We start from the raw sequence: 17,160 nt of genomic DNA, 5'->3' as shown, positions 1-17,160 counted from the left end.
GGTCCGTAATGGACTGAATCCCCCGCCACAGGTTCCTGGTGTCTCTGCTGTCGCTGAAGTGGGTACTCCTCCTGGAGTACTGTCTCTTGGCCACTCGGATGCCTCGTGACAGGTTGGCCCTAGCTGTCCTTAGGCCCACCTCGTCCCCAGCTCTGAAGGCCGTGTTCCGCGCCTTCAGAAGCCTGTGGACTTCACCTGTCAGCCAAAGCTTCTGGTTGGTTCGAACGGAGATCGTTCTGGTGACCGTGACATCATCCATGCATTTTCTCATGTATGCAGTGACGGTCTCCGTGTACTCTTGGAGGTCTGTGGTGTTGTTGTGGGTGGCTGTGTCTTTGAATACGCTCCAGTCTGTGGTTTATCGTTATAACAATATCTTTTCATGTTATAACGTGAAATTATAACATTATTTCATGATATGATTTTTTTTCACGTTATAACGTGAAAGTATCACGTTATTTCGTGATACGACTTTTTCATGTATATGAGGTGTATTCACCTCATTCACCTCACCTATTTTTCATGCCTTTTTAAATTGAAATGAAAAATCATATTGAATTAAAAAAACTAAACTTAACTATGGCATACCAATGGTTTTGGTGGTGGTCAAAGTTAAAATGTCTTCTAGTCCAAGTAAAACTTACAAATAAACATTGAGTAATACCAATAATCAAATTTATTAAAATCATAGTGTCTAATTCAAAGTTAAATTGTCTTCTAGTCTAAGTAAAACTTACAAGTAAACATTGAGTAATATTTTGTATGGCTGTATCTTCACATAGTGAATGCAAGTTTTCAATCGTTGAATCTCACATTTATACCTGCAGAAAGTAGGACAGAAATAAAGATAGTTCAACTTGAACTGTTGACTTTAGTGTATTTTTGTAGGTAAACTGAGCAGAAGGATGTATGTAGGAAAACAACCCCATTTTCTATAAAATTTCCTGGGGGAGGCCCCCCGTACCCCCAATGTGGGGGTTATCCCCCTACGCCCCCCCAACAAGCATTGGTCGTCAGCACTCCGTGGCTTACTCAATTATTTTACACTGAGCCACAGTGCTTTGGTCTTACTACTTCCTAGTGCAAACCCAGAGCGGGACTCGAACCTGGGTCCGCTGTGTTGTGAGGCGGCAGCGCTAACCACTGCGCCACCGTGCCGCAAGTTGTAATGTCTTATGTGAAATTAACAAATGCTTTCAGAAAAATATCTGTGAAAAAACATTATCAAACAACAGTAACGTAGCTCTTCCTCCCAGAGCGCCCCGTGGGGGTCATTAGCCCGTAAAAATGTAGAGATTTGACAAGTTGTTTAAGTAGCAGGTTACAAAGTATGTCAAAAAAACAGCGGCTTATAGTATGGAATTTAGGGTAACAAACACCATTATTAATTAACGCTAACTTGTACAGGTCCACATCTAGCAGCACGTCCACCATCACGTCAAGAACACATTCTCTGGTATCAGGGCCTCCGTCAGTCTGTCTCGCATGACCTCCTTTGTGGAGTATAAGGGCAGAATCAGCAGAGAGTAACATGTCAGAGACTCAGGGTAGTGCTGGTCAGGACAGTCACTCTGGACTTGCTTTACTTCTATCAGCATTTTGATCTGGTCCATTCCAAAAACAGGAACCCTCCTAAAACCAGTCAGAAACCCTGCGGAACACCATTTGGAGGAGAGAATGAACTTCTATGCAGCCAGAGCAGCTAAAATACTTCCTCCTTCCTCTAAGTAAAAATACTTACATATGAAATCTTTCCTCTGGTCTTCAGTCAGTTCTCCAAAAACCTCCCAAAACATCTGTATGGTGGGGTGGTCAGCTTTGTATCCACCAGAATAAATTGTGTTCTTATTGAAATAAGAAGAAACAAGCATGTAAACATACTGTTAATTAGACAGAAAATCAAAAGGAGTTTGAGTTTTTGATCTCACCTCTTTCAGCTTTGTCCAGTCAAAGGTATCTTTACCAACTAGCAATTCCTGAAGCTCTTCTGCCCGAAACAGCTTCACCAAATCTTGATCACACACCTGGAAGAAACCTCGCTTGAACTCCTGGAATGCACCGTCCACCGATGTGTTGAATACATGGTTCACGTAGGCATCCACAAACTCCTTTCTATGAGGGGTGCGACAGTGGGGGGCATCAGTGGATCAGTGGTAGAGCGGGTCGTCCAATGTTCCAAGATCGGCAGTTCGATTTCCGCTCCCACCCAGTCACTTCGGACTGTTAGCTGACAGGGGGAGGAGTCAGCTCACCTCCCGAGCACTTCCGAGGCGCTCTTGAGCAAGACGCCGTCCCCTTTACAAAGTGCTTATTGGAGGCGCACCATGAAGGAGCTGCCCGCCACTCTACTCCCCCCCATGCCCACAGGCTTCTTGTATGTGTGTGTTATGGGCCTGTACACACTATGCATAGATGCATACAACTACTAACCTGTGTGTAGAGTGGACTCCTAATTTCCTCTCGGTGATTAATACGGTGAATAAAATTAAATCAACTTAAATAGGTCAACTTAAATATTTTCAAAGGCTTACTTATTTTGACTCGTCACTGGCTTTCCAGGACATTGGGGATCGAGGTCAACCTCTGTCCCATCCCAGTGAATCTGTTAGTGAATTATAAAGGAGAGGTTGGTCAGATCACAGCAAAACATCTGGAATACAGTAATCCCTCGCACATTCGCTCTTCAAGATGCATGGCTTCGCCTCATCTCACACTAGCTGACAGCAACCGCTACGCTGCGCTACGCTCCGAGACTCACGGAATGCAGCGCACTTCCGTGTATTGAAGGAACACTTAAATGGGAAAAGGTAATACAGATTTAAGGTGGTTTAATATCAGTATTGGGAGGGTTGATAAACGTTTAAATTGCTGTAAATAATAAAATAAATAGTTTCGCAGAATTTCGTCATTTGTGGTCGGGTCCTGGAACACATTAACAGTAAGTAACGAGGGATCGCTGTACTGTAAGAGAAGATAAAAACACTGACCAAATAGCTCATGTAAAGGTTCTGAAGGACATCATCTTCATAGTCTAAAACGTCCTGCAGACTCCTTCAAAGAAATTAAAAGAAACTTGCGTCAATAACTTTTATCTGGATTTATATTAACCGAGTACAATACTAATAATCTATCGATACAATGAATAATTACAAAGAGATGAATAGTGACCTTCCAATATTGCTGAACTCCTTCAAGTCCTCCAGTGTTGGCTCAACATCAAGTAGCTTCTTGAACAGAACCAGTGGAAATGGTAAGCGCATGATGCACTGGTTGTACATGGCCAACCCACACAGAACCCCCAAAACCAAGAACGTTTTCTTGTCCTCCTCTGTGACCTGATGAAAATAGGAGCAGTGAAAACCTCCAGACGTTGTTCACGATCAGCTGACTTGTCACTGACACGATCAGTGACAAGTCATATTCTAGTATGAGGACACAAGTATGTCTTACTTTGGAAGGGAACCACACCAGGGTTTTGGAGTCATCAAACATGAACATGTCAGATTGAGTTGACACCATATCATTAAAGACATGGTGGAAAAGGTCACATTTGTACACATTTGAGATCTTTGGGTCCTCATCCAAATAGACCTGAAAGACAAACAGAATTCATCTATTAGATAAACACTTGGATATGATATCATTAATCATTCATTCATCTTCCAAACCGATTTTCCACTGTAGCGCGTCACCGTGGAGCCACAAAGAGACAGACAAACACGCACACACACACACACACACACTATGGGCAATTTGGAACGGCCAATTAACCTGAAGCCTATGTTTATGGAGGTGGGAAGAAACCGGAGAACCCGGAGAGAACCCACCAGACACGGGGAGAACATGCTAACTCTACACCGATCGAGAGTTGAAACCGGAAACGCCTTGCTGTGCAGCAATAGCGCTACCCACTGCACCACCGTGCCGCCCGTGGATATGATATCTACAAAATAATTTGTTTATGCATTAGCAATTCAAAACTACATACTGACCACAAGCATGTTCTTGAAGGTATCAGGTGCGGCAGCAGCCAGTTGTGTGAAAGCGTCTTTCCAAAGTGTCGCTCTCTTCAGCCTCAGTTTTAAGTGATCAACCAGGTGAGGTATTTCCCCAATAATTCTCAGGAACCACTGTGGACCTGCAATCCCCTTAAAAAAACCCCAATCTGTTATTTTAACTCCAAAACACACACAAAATAGCGACACAAAATACTGGTGCTAACAGGCTCTAGTGCTGCATCACAGGTTAGCATACGTATTAAACCACAAAAATAACAGCTGATGGCCACTAAGGTTGAATGTAAAAGCTTCCAGTGATCAATGTAATCCATCACCTGCAGCAGAAATAGCTACAAAAAATATTAATAGTGTCAACAGTGTAAGATACACTACAAAAAGTAGATATTCCAAGATGGCCAGATTTTAGGCCCACGGCTGATACTTCATGATGTGATGTAATGCATGTTATTAATTAAAGCAGCAGATATTTGGACCCTTACTGTATGCACAATACAACAATCAACAATGTAAGAACATGACAATCACCTTTACAAGTTCTTATGAGAAATAGTTAGGCATTTATACAGACACAAAGCAACTTCAGGTTTCTCTTGAAGTTAATGTTCCTGATGAAAGAAAGAGTACTCTCCTTTAAGCTTGTTTTTCACAGGTAAATATCACCTGGTAAATGGACTACTTGTCCACTGGCGAGTCTCTGTCATGCTGATGACAACTACATTCTGGTGGAAGATAACTGTGGAATTGTCATTACCACACAGCATTTCCCAATAGTGACAGCTATATGACCCATTGTTATAAACAAAAAGACCAACAAAACTTTAATCTGGTTGCTGACATACAGTATAATGTCATGCTAGAAGAGTTGCCATAATGATTAGTGGAAGAAAACTAAATATTGGGGATTGTCCTGATAACATTACTCTCTGTTACCTTTGATCGTGCAGCAACATAGTTAAAAGCATACACCTTCGATGTCACGTCCATCAAAAAGGGGAAGTCCAACAGGAATTTGGTTTGATTATCTACATTCTGAAGACAAAGAACTAATCAGTTTAAATAAGCAATTCATAATTGGACTCCAACAAATAATAGAAACAAGTAAAACGTTTAAAAAAAAAAAACAGGAATGGATTTTGATGTCATTGTGAGAAGTTTGCTAAGGTTTTTACCTTTGATCGGACCATTTGCAAGTGCTCCACATCAGCTTCAACAAACGGCTGGTCAATCTGCAAACAAAATGTTTTTTCTGGGATCCTCGGACATCCTGCAATCCTGTTGTTGGCCTTCAGAAAATATATGTAGTGTTACTTAAAGAGTTGTAGAAAGGAAAACTAATCTGACAACTGATGTAGTTTGATTTTGAAAAACAAAGACAACAAATACTTACATTGTACATATTCTGGAGGACCAGCAATAGGTTAGTCACTGTAGGGTCGAATGACAAATAAACCAAACCCAGGCGCTCAGAGACAGCATTCTTCCAAGCTTCAACATGTTTAATCATGGTGGAAGGTGACAGTGAATACCACCAATCTCCTGAGGAAGACATCGTGGAGATCTGAAATCAGGATGTTGTTTCATAGCTGGACAGATGCCACAAATGTGGAGGTCGGGTTGTACCACCAACATCGGTACCCATTACCAATCAATCAATAGAATCAGGATTAAATAATATTAAAGTGTTTGGAAAGTGTTCAAGGTTTTAAAGAAGTCCAAAACATGTATTAATTGAGATAAAGTAATACTATGACTTTACATTTAAAATTTAAGAAGGACTTTGGTCCAGTTCTTCTAATTCTTGGTGAAACTCTTCTGACGTTGCCTCTGGTTCAGGAGTGGCTTGACACCAAGATAACACACTTGTATTCCATTTCCTGGACAGGTCTGTGTCTAGATGATTTCACTTTGAAAATATTCCCCTTTTTTACATACACCTGTATATAATGTGTTTACACAAAACTAACAATAGGGAACATGTGATTATCCATCAGCTACTCTATAACATAAGAGCTTAAAAGCAACAGAAACTGAAGTCTCTCCAACCAAACCTGTTTTTCTTCTTGCTCATATAGTTTAGCTTTTGATCATCATTATTGTACGATGTAAACAGTCTGATACTATAAAACTACTTTAAAATTAAAAGACAAAGTGTAGGTTTTCTCTGCGGTTTATGAAAATCTGGCTTAAAGAGGTGGGCCGACAGTCATGATTTGATCGCAAACAATCTGGGAGGAAATCCTGATCCAGTACGCAACATAAACAAGTGTGAACCTACAGTTTACAAAAAGATAATTACACTCTATCCCTGTTAAAACCATGATGAACTTAAGCCCCTCAAACAGTAGTAGTTATCTTTCACATTACCTATGACCCGAAGACTTTCCGTTGAGAGTCTTTGCATGGCAGCAGCAGCATTCACTGCCAATTCTTCGCTCTGAGTCACATGCAGAAGCTCACTGAGAAGCAAGAAGATTCTCAACCCCTCCACTCCCACTGGCTTCTCAACAAGAGAGGGAAGCAACAGTAGAACAGCGTCTTCAACCTGCAGAAAAAAAAAACAGCGTAATAACCCAGCAGGGGACGGTTGATTACTGTCACATATGATACATGTCAGCTTCATACCTCCATCAAAACAATGTCTTTTTTTGCCAGTTTCTCAAAAGCCTGTTGTGCTAGTGACAGGTTTAAGCCAGAGTACTCTGGTGAGGTTTGGAAATGTTTTTCATTGCTGTGAAGACAAAAGATACATTGAAATGTAATGTAAGTTTCCTTTATATAGAACTAAGAACTGAAAAATGCACATTGATATTTGGTTTTGAGGGAATGGATTTCACGGGTATTAATAGTGACACAGAAATGACACTTTCACCCTTTTGAGGTGTGATGCTACGATGCACATTGAAGTTAACAACTGGGTGACACTAAGATATAATCTCCCTTTCACACAGCGTCTTCATCCACAGCCAGTGCCGAACTTACATGAATCACTGTACGTTTGACACATCGTGTCAATTCGTGATGACACGCCCCCCTTAGCCATCACTGGCTGCAGGTGATCACGTGACGCTACATCGATTAGCCTACCTGTGCTACATGGGATTTGCGCAGTCAGTGGTTGATTTAAGACTGTCATGATGGTACGTCATCTGATTGCTTGCTTCATATTTTAATTAACAGGAACTATGTTGAGCAAAAAAAAAAAAGTGGTCGGTCGAATATGTGCAACGTGAATTTACATATACTGTGCTGTATAACGGAACATGATAGGAGTCAGCGTTCTGCATGATTTGCAATGTAAAGTTGGGCAACTCTAGTCTCGCACTGGCAAAAATAAAGCAACAATTGCTTAAGCTGCATGGAAAACAACAGATCAGACTTTGCTGTGAAAATGACATAAGAGTAGCACTTGCCAAGGTGAGGCCACACATATCTGAACTGGTCTCTCAATAACAGTAGAAGTCACACTGATTTGCAGGTAGGTCATTTCATGTGAGTTCATGCACTGTCTTGGTTTTGTTGTTTGAAAAAGGTGACATTGATCCACAATTCATTAAATACACCAGTAAAACATATACTTATGTCTTAAATTTGAAAAAAAAAATATCTTTTTTTACTAAGGGTTCGGTGAGTGAGCATATGAAATCAGCAGGGTTCAGCACCTCCAACAAGGTTAAGAGCCACTGTTCTAGACAAATGTTATGGCAACATCAAAGATGCTTACAGAGCAAAAGTTCTCCCTCCTCTTACAAACTCACATCATGCTACTGTTCAGCTCATGCCCACGTATAAGACTGCTCTTAAATCCAGTAAGCCTGTTCAGAAAACTGTCCTGCGGTGGACGGAGGACAGTGTTGAGACTCTGAAAAGTTGCTTCCTAAGCACAGATTGGAGCATCATCCATGACCAGGAACTGGATGAGGCAACAGACTGTGACGGACGACATTAAGTTTATGTGGACACTGTGGTTACCAAAAAGACTGTCCTTCACTTTCCTAACAACAAGCCATATATCACCAAGGAGGTTAAAGACTGTTTAAATAGCAAGAAAGTGGCTTTTAAAATGGGGACAGGGGTGGTGTGGCTGCGGCTGAAAAGGATTTAAATCGGCTGCTGAGGCAAGCCAGAAGTAACCATCGTTCTGCTTTAGAGGATAGTGTCAGCTCTTTGAACTCCAAAGGTTTGTGGGATTTCATGACAAAAATAACTGACATGAACCCAAAGCGAAATCAAATTGTCACTCTTGATGAACTTTTTTGTGCTAATGAGTTAAACGATTTCTTTTTGAGATACGACACTGGTTCGGTTTCTCAGGTAATGGTTGAGCCCTTTCATTTTATTCCTAAGTGTAATGCTTCACATCGTATCATTATTGATCTGCAACAGGTCAAGTGTATTTTCAACAGGTCTGGTAACAAAAAATCCATGGGGCCAGATGGTTTGCCCGCCATGCTGCTGAAAATGTGCTCTGAAGAGTTCATGGCGGCCTGGTGCCCTGTATTTCAGCAGTCGATTGATATACACATGGTTCCTGATATCTGGAAAAAATCTATTGTAATTCCTGTTCTTAAAGTGAAATCCCTGTCCTTCAGAGAACAGGGATTATAGGCCGATTGCCTTAACTTGTAGTGTTATGAAATGCTTCGAGATAATTGTGAACCATCTCAAGGCTGACATAGCTCCTGTTTTGGACTGGTTACAATTCGCTTATAGAGCTGGGAGAAGCACTGAGGATGCTGTAGTAAGCATCACTCATTTAATTAGTAAGCAAGAAGACCCAAAGGCCTACACTCGGGTTCTCTATGCTGACTTCAGCTCCGCCTTTGATACTGTTTGTCCTCTGTTACTGGTAAAGAAGCTATCAAACATAAATGTCAACCCTTCCATAATCAGATGGTTCTACTCGCTGATTACAAACAGATCCTTACAGGTTAAGGTTAACTGTACTCTCAAGACCCAGACTGTGTAGCACTGGTGTACCACAAGGGGGAGTGAGCTCACCTTTCCTGTTTACTGTCTACACTAATGATTGTAGAAGTAGTCTCCCTAAATTAAATTTTCTGATGACACTGTTATACTGAGCCTTCTGAGGGGTGATGAAAGTCTGGTTGGCTATAGGCAGGAGACTAACAACTTTAACACTGTATGTGGTAACCGTCACCTGATCTTGAACACCACAAAGACAAAAGAAATGATCTTTGACCCAAGAAATGTACGACTTCATGATCCAGTGGTTATCGGTAATACGCAGATTGAGCAGGTTGCTTCTTATAAGTATTTTGGGGTCTACATGGACAACCAGCTAAAATGGCATGTTCAGGTGGACCATCTGTGTTCCAAATTGGCTCAAAGACTGCACTTTCTCCGGAGACTTTTTGGTTTCAGTTCAGGAGTTATGTCTACTTTCTATGACTAAGACCTTGGGAGCATTATTAGATATGGTATGGCTGCCTGGTTTGGGACTCTCTCTGTTCAGCTCAAATCTAAAATATCTAAAATGGAGAAAACGGCAATGAAGGTAATTGGCAGGAAAGACTCTCCTTCTCTCCAGTCTATCTTTGAGAAGTCAGTGCTCAGTTTGGTGAATAGAGTGTTGTCTGATCCTTCTCACATTCTTTTCACTGAATATGAGCTTTTACCTTCAGGTAGACGTTATAGAACTTGTTGTTTCAAAAACAACCGTTTTAAATGATCTTTTCTTCCAACCTTTGTTGCACTCTTAAATGACAAGAAAGTGGTTCAGAGCTCCAGTTAGTTGTTCTCATGAACCTCTGGTCCCTTTGTATTGTTACGGTGCTTAGCACTTTATTTATATTTACTTACATTTTTATTAGACCTGTGCTCCCGCTTTATGTTGTGTTTTAGCCCTTTATTTTGTTTGCTAATTTGCTTTGTTCTTGTATTTTTAGCATTGACTGAGGACCGTGATATCCTCTTGGTTGGGCAGTTTTGCCTTTTTTATGTATGTACAATGCTGCTATCTTTGTATTGTCTTGTATTTTTTGAAACATTGATGCTGACTAAGTGCAACTTGCCTAAGACAAATTTCCCCGAGTTGGACAACAAAGTTGATATTTTATTATATTATCTTATGTAGATGCAGTGATGTATTTACCTTTGGTCCAGGAAAGACTGATTCCAACAGGATGCAGAGGAAATCGTCTTGAGGATGTCCCTGTGAAGGTTTCATACGGACAATCAGCAAGAGAACAACAGGAGTAAAGTAATGGGCCATTCTACAATTCAATTAAAAACAGACAAAATAATAACTGTGACTCCATCAAACTTACTTTTTCAACTCTTGCCGTGATTTTGATTTGCGTTTAGACATCCATTTATTAATCCCGCTTTCAATGCAATGATAAGATACATTATCAGTGTTGGCCTCCACACCAGCTCCCTTTGAAAGACAGCAGACATAGTATTTTAGGATAACAAAATGTGTCTCGCATGTATAAAATTAGGGCACGTTTGTTCTCAGACCTTTTCCAGTTATGGTTTACACTGAATATATGTGTTGGTACCTGAAGGGAGGTGCATGTTGCAAAGGAGTAGTTTTCCCCTGCATAGATGTTACTGATTATCAGACTAATAGTCGTATCTGGAATAAAAAGCAAAACAAAAGCTCTTAATCCTTGAAACAAGTCAGTTGTGTGTGATAGTTAAATGACATGGTTTCCCCTGAAATGTATTTAGAATACCATCAGGATCTGTTTTTAGAAAAGAAAATACTGATTGATGCATTTTGCCACTCCAACACAAGTTCTTTATCATCAACACCCCCCAAAACTCATTGGTGTTGTGATGAATTTCCAGGACCCCTGTCTCTGTCACAATGACTTATACAAAATGTGACAAATGCTATGTTGAGAGCAGCACCTCTTCAGCCATATCCAGTTAATAACACAATTTAAAATGTTGCTTTTGGAAATGTCACCTTAATTATTACTAGAGTAAAGTATTAATCTTATCTGTTGTTTCATTCTCTTTTGCATTCTAAGTACATAATATATTTGATTTGATTGATAATTAATTGAATACTTTACCTCTTGGCAGTTGAACTGGTAGCGGCACAGATGGATGACTCTCCTGTCTATATCCCAGCTGGCCTTGTTCGTCACACCCAAAGGAATAGACCCTCCTGGAGGCTGTTAACGCTAATGTGTGATGTCTGGCTGACACAAAAATATATTTAATTACCAGTATTGTTATGAGAACATAAAGTATTGCAATAAATCTCCACTGTTGATGGTGTGGGGTGTGGTCAGCAGCTATATTTGGGTACTGTACCGTCCACATGCAATCTTGGTGACTTTTGTCCCCCAGAGCTCTGCAACAAGCCGAGGTCGTACTTCATCCCTGAATGAGTTGTGTCCAAGCTGTCCATACTTACCAGAGCCAAATGTAAACACCGCACCAGTCTGAGGAGGCAACCAGACAACGCCACCTTTACTGTCATTTACATGTCTGGGAGAAGTTAGGGTTGTTTTCCTAGCAAAAAACGTTAGTTTATTATTATTGGTTATGGTCTCAAGTGTACTTTAGTGTTGTCAGTATCAGTGTACAAAACTTAAGTTTAAATATGAATGAAGGCTAGGTTGTGAAAAAATAATTTTATGATTTCAAGATTCAGCCATTGATAGAATAATAATGAACATAATAACAGTAACTTGCAAAGAGCTGGCATCTTAGCCAGGGTGTACCCTGCCTCTTGCCCATAGTCGGCTGGGATAGGCTCATGACCTGTACTTTGGAGAAGCAGATGAAGAGGGGACGATTACGGTTGTCTTGTCTACAAGACACACACACACACACACACACAGCCACACACAGCCACAGACACAGACACAGACACAGACACAGACACACACACACACACACACACACACACACACACACACACACACACATACACACACACACACACACACAAGTCTGCATACCTAGATGCTTGATTTTATGTGCCTGTGGGTGGGTGTGAATGCGATACAGCAGATCATACACTTTTTGCCTTTCGGCTTTTCCTTATAATGGCAGATCATACACATATAATTAAAATTGTAAACATATACAGATGCAATAAATAAACATTTTAAACTCATTTCTGCGGGAAAACTTAAATTAGTTCTAAATGTAATTTAACATTTTACATTGAATGTCTAACCTTTGTCAGGATGACGGTGTGGTCATTTCCACAGGAAACATCAACAGTTTTCTTCTTGTTCAAGCAGTGAATAGAAGTTGGTGTGTGTCTATCTGTAGACAAGAATTCACGTTTATATGTTTTGGATTAAATATCTATTGTATTAAATACACTTTCTTTACCTGTCCTGTCTCCCAGCCCCAGCTGTCCACAGTCGTTTCTGCCCCAGCCAAACACACCTCCAGAGACTGACAGGGCGAAGCTCTGCTCTCCCCCAGCAGATATCTGGACCAGGGGCATTGCTGACAGAGAGAGGAGGTGCTGGGGGGAGTGTGTGTCCTGGTGCTCCTCTCCCAAACCCAGCTGACCTCTGGAGCCCTGACCCCACGTATATACCTGGCCATCTGTTGAGGAATCACCACAACGGTCTACACACTCATTCCTGACACCCTGACACACCTTTAGTAAAAAGCATTCTAATACATAAATCAGCTTCATAGAGAAATTAAACATTTTACATTCATTATAAAATTAAAGCAAACTATTACCATCCTGTCTCAACACTGGAAGACATTTTTTTCTTTCTGCTTCCTGTACCATTGAGTACATTAAACGTGTTTCATTGCCTGACCTCACTGAACAGTGGTACCTCGACTTCCGAAATTAATTGGTTCTGGAAGAAATTTCGGAAGGAGAGATGTGTTTTTCATGCAAATGCCCTAATCCGTTCCAAGGCCTCCAAAATTCAGACATTAATGTTTCACAAAGCATGAAAAGGCATCAAAAATGTAACAAATACATGTTACAATTAGATTATTACACAATAAATGAGAGTTGTGCATAACTTAAAAAACAAAGAATTGAGTAAAGAGTAAAAATGATGGTCATCTACCTTTTAACTGCTGTCCCCATTGTTTTTTGCCCTCTTTGGTTCATGTGCTCTGTCTCACCATGAACAACAGAGTGAATTCCAGTCCTCCTTTTGAACTTCTCCAACCACCCACGCGATGCCTTAAACTCCTTAAACTTCCTTTTGTTTTAATAACGTGGCGATTGTAGATGCATTACGGCCATATTCTTTGGCGAGATCAACCAAACTAATCCCTTTCTCATGCTTTTCTATGACCTCTTGCTTTGTTTGTATGGACAAAAAAACTCTTTTCTTTTCCTCTTTTCTCCGTCACTTTCTTGGGGTCCATAGTGAACTCAAAAAGTCAATATATTTACGTAAAACAATCAGAACACTTTATGGGTCGCGGGCCGAATGACGAGGACGCTGCATAGACACCACACAGCGGTCCCTCTTAGCCAATGGGATTTCAGGATGCTAGGAAATAGGCAATGGCAGAGCAGCTATAAGAATGTTGCGTTCAGGAACCTTTGGGAGCTGTGAGTAGCAGCCCATACTGTATTTTTACCTTTCGTAACTTGAAATTTCTCTCGTAACTAGAGGCAATATTTTCCTGTTGAGGCATTTCGTAAGTAGAAAATTTTGTATGTAGACATTCGTAAGTAGATATATCACTGTATTAGCACTCAGTATACTTACTATTACTGTTTGAAATTTCTGGCACAAAACAAAAACCCAAATGAAGTCAACAGTGGTTGGTTCACCCACACAGGAACAAAAACTGCACTAACATTTGGATAGCTATTTCAGGTTGTTGCCTTCAACTTTTGTCTATGGGACTATTTTGTGTTTTTTTCTTGTGTCTTGACCGCAGACAGAAGAGGCCCCAACTCTGTTAGGGGCCTTCACTTCACACATTAGAAAATGTCTGTTGTACATAACTGTACCTCTGGTAAGGGTAACAAAATGCTGGCTCCCACAAGCAACCTGAGAGACTGGTCTGTTCCTCAGGGCTTCTGGTGTCCTGAAACAACAGACACCACAGGAATGGTTGGTTGAAGAAGATCAATCCCAGCAAATAGTCCTGCCCCACAGGTCCTTTTAATGTTCATTTGTTCCTTACTTTCATTTATGGAATTCGCAGGACCATATATATCTTTGCTTCCTTCACTCCAAGAAGGGTAACTATTCATCACCATCTCTCTGTTCATTTTCTAGTTTGTCACCAGAATGACTCAAAAAGGTCTCATGGAATTTCAGTCAAACTTTAAAAAGAGGAGATTGAGATCGAGCAAATCTGAATCAAGGTACAGATCCTGGAAATGATTTGCGACCTTGGGGATTGTATACCACAAGTTCCATCTGTGTCTCTTTGTGCAAGACTAGTCAAAATTTATGGATCCAACTTCATCAAATCTTTACAGGAGTGGGATCCACAATCCAAAAAGAGGAATAGTTATCGCAGACATCTTTCAAAATAATATGAAAACTAGAGAACAGACATCCACCAAGCTTGGCATCATAGGACAAGCAAACAAGACAGACCTACATAGACTTCAAATATAGCATCTATCATCAGTGGCTCTCCATAGTGTGTATGGCTTTATGGAGAGCCACTGATGATAGATGCTAGAATAACACAAATATTGTTAATGTTACTCTTAGTCAAGAATGGAATTCTTAAGAAAAACAATATGCAGTCCCTATCACCATTAAATTGGAAAAAAAATCAATATACTGTAAGTACTTTTGCAAACTCAAGAGTTATTTGTCAGTATTAGTTTGGTTGTCAGGGGGTTATTCAAAGTGTTAACAACACTTTCTGATCACGTTGTGTGTAAAGGTGGCTTTTGGAACAAGAACGCATTGATTATAATTTATGTCAGATCTAGGCTTGGGTGTTTATTCTTCATTACTTTTTCACTTTCGTCAACACTGTGGAACCTAGTGCATATAGAGGAAGATGAAGAATGTGATTTATGTGAAAGTGTGCAATTAAACTGATCAGATCCGATGGTCATTTATTGGGGGTTAGGGTTAGGATTATCCTTTACAAGGGCTAACAAGCAATAATTATCTAGACTTGAGTCAGTGTAAGACTGTAGTTGAAGCTGTGTCTATTCAGTTTGGTGTCAAATTCCTCAGTTCTTTAGAACTTACATGAACTAAATGAATCCTGAAGAAAGTTATTGATAGCAATATCTAATCAACAACATTCCTTTACATACAACCATGCTAACTATGATCCTATACTGCTTGGCTGCTGATTTGTACTCAGGAATGTCTGCCTATTATAGGGTTCCTTCCTGTGATGTCATCCTTGAGGAGAATGAAGGTTTCTTGTTTATCAGACCAGTGAGATGAGAACACCTTGTTAGAAATACCACGAAATATTCTGGGTTCTTAAAACTTGGATCTTCTCAGTATGAGTGCTGCATGTTTAGAGAATCCTCTCTAGGTCTAGGTTTCATTTCGTAGGAAACTTCTCTTGAAAGAAATATGTTGTTTGATCGATTGATCTGAAAAGGTGTTTGTACTCTTTCTCAAAATCAATAAGCAATAGAAATAAATTCCAGATTATATGGGGAGGTTTTCATGGTCTGGGCGGTGTGAGGCCTGATCTATTATGGGACTGTGACTTTTACCTGCAGTGAAATACTGGGGAAACTTAGTGAAGTTTGGGTGTCGTGTATTTTTCCCTTACCTTGGTATGAAACGAGCGTGACCGGCGTCCACGCAGAAGACAATGCCCGCCTCAGACAGCACTGTGACGGATTCATCTGCGCAGCGCACAGCCTGGATCTTCACCTTACACTGATCGCTCTCTACGCGTCGTGGAAACACAGTAGATGGTGAAAGGATGCTCATTCGACCAAATGTGTGTTCAAATCAGAAGGAAACTCTACCAGAACAAATGAAGACACGTTTACTCTGTCTCTGAACGGCTCTCGTCCCGTCTTTGCGCACCGTTGTGCGGATAATGAACGCGTTTCCATTACTTTTGACGAAGCCGACCGAACAGCGACCTACTGACAGATCCACGATGTTCAGTCCGGGATCCAAAAGATCACCTGCATCCACTGACGCGGTCTTTTTCTGTCGGAACCCATCTCGACAGTCTTCTCCCCATTGAAACATGATTGTTGGATCAAGTTGTCCCACAAAGAAACTTTTTCTTTTCTGTAATGCGCTCGTACTGGAAAACAAAACCTATCCAGTAAGAATGAAACGAAACTGACGCTCAGGAGGAGGGGGCTGTGCGGAAAAGGAAAACGAAAGTGAGAACATCACGGGTTTGACTGAACGACACCAGTACAGTACAACTTATCCTCCCTGGTGGATCATGGAACTTCAAATGTTCCAGTTTCAAATGGATGCCTTCACCTTCCGTGGGGTCAGGATGATCTGCAGTCGTGTTGACCCCACTTTTGATCAGTTTTTATATTTATTTAGATCATTTGTGAGACTGACATGCAACTCCTCCGCAAAGGAATCCCCATGACATAATTCAGCTGTAAAATGAACTGTCCTATTGCAGTCCTGACACTACAAAGTGTCATGTCGTCTCCGTTCATATTTGCCACGTAATAAACTGTAGATAAAATTTATTAAGAAAGTCTTGGGTACATGTCCAAACATGTGGTTGTCTTTATTTCATAAACTTTACTTCAGAACTGCACATTTCACTGAACATACTATTTTTAATGTCCATTAAGAACACCAGCGTCATGTATGTGTGCTGTACTGGAAGTCACCAGTAGGTGCTGCTGTAACACTAAGAGCATGATGGTTTACAGGTACCGAGGGGAGTTAAATAAAAACATTGTTATGTTGTACCTCACGCTGCCTCACGGTCTGATATATAACATGGTGTCAGAAATCGACTAAAAAGAGGGAAAGATGGACCACCAAAGACCTCCGGGGGACATTAAATTTAGAAGGCAGTCTTGCAGAAAGTTGGAGAGTATGGATACAAAAGTTTGAGATTTACCTCATTGCAAGCGGAATCTCCGAGAAGTCGGAAAAAGTACAGTGCGCCACATTTCTTCACGTCGCAGGAGACGATGCCCTCAAGGTATTCAATACTTTTGAGTTTGATCTGATGGATAGAAGACTAAAAACAAAACCTCCAGTGTCAAATAGCTTGCTGC

At 40.7% G+C, this 17,160-nt stretch overlaps 1 protein-coding gene across 4 annotated transcripts; it reads right to left on the bottom strand.

Annotated features, from left to right (window-relative positions):
- Positions 1–658: 658 nt before the first annotated feature.
- LOC137593563 (probable E3 ubiquitin-protein ligase HERC3) lies at positions 659–16,260 on the bottom strand. 4 transcript variants are annotated; one of them, XM_068312378.1, is made up of 24 exons: positions 15,916–16,260; positions 15,714–15,834; positions 13,957–14,033; positions 12,342–12,563; positions 12,181–12,272; positions 11,691–11,759; positions 11,307–11,437; positions 11,063–11,187; positions 10,541–10,617; positions 10,307–10,416; positions 10,132–10,191; positions 6,642–6,747; positions 6,384–6,561; positions 5,407–5,555; positions 5,189–5,302; positions 4,950–5,048; positions 3,993–4,148; positions 3,451–3,591; positions 3,169–3,335; positions 2,988–3,051; positions 2,532–2,602; positions 1,929–2,112; positions 1,742–1,844; positions 659–1,651 (listed from the first exon to the last, which is right to left on the bottom strand). In XM_068312378.1, the coding sequence occupies exons 1-24, from the start codon at positions 16,145–16,147 to the stop codon at positions 1,434–1,436; spliced, it is 3,066 nt and encodes a 1,021-aa protein (XP_068168479.1). In that variant the 5' UTR covers positions 16,148–16,260; the 3' UTR covers positions 659–1,433. The 4 variants fall into 4 exon arrangements, with proteins under 4 accessions (XP_068168479.1, XP_068168480.1, XP_068168481.1 ...); XM_068312379.1 differs by lacking the exon at positions 11,691–11,759 and having other exon boundaries at positions 15,916–16,259; XM_068312380.1 differs by lacking the exon at positions 13,957–14,033 and having other exon boundaries at positions 15,916–16,056.
- Between the last annotated feature and the right edge of the window lie 900 nt (positions 16,261–17,160).

This window comes from Antennarius striatus, chromosome 4, assembly GCF_040054535.1.
Source record: "Antennarius striatus isolate MH-2024 chromosome 4, ASM4005453v1, whole genome shotgun sequence".
Taxonomy (NCBI): domain Eukaryota; kingdom Metazoa; phylum Chordata; class Actinopteri; order Lophiiformes; family Antennariidae; genus Antennarius; species Antennarius striatus.
This window is presented reverse-complemented; position numbering and strand designations above follow the sequence as displayed.

Bases quoted from the DNA above. Each gene is read 5' to 3' on its own strand.
- LOC137593563 (XM_068312378.1), bottom strand. From the start codon at position 16,147: ATGTTTCAATGGGGAGAAGACTGTCGAGATGGGTTCCGACAGAAAAAG. The intron at 12,273-12,341 runs GTAAAGAAAGTG...TCTTGTCTACAG, and splicing joins GGGGCTGGGAGACAGGACAG to ATAGACACACACCAACTTCT. The intron at 2,113-2,531 runs GTAAGCCTTTGA...CACCCCTCATAG, and splicing joins CCAGTGACGAGTCAAAATAA to AAAGGAGTTTGTGGATGCCT.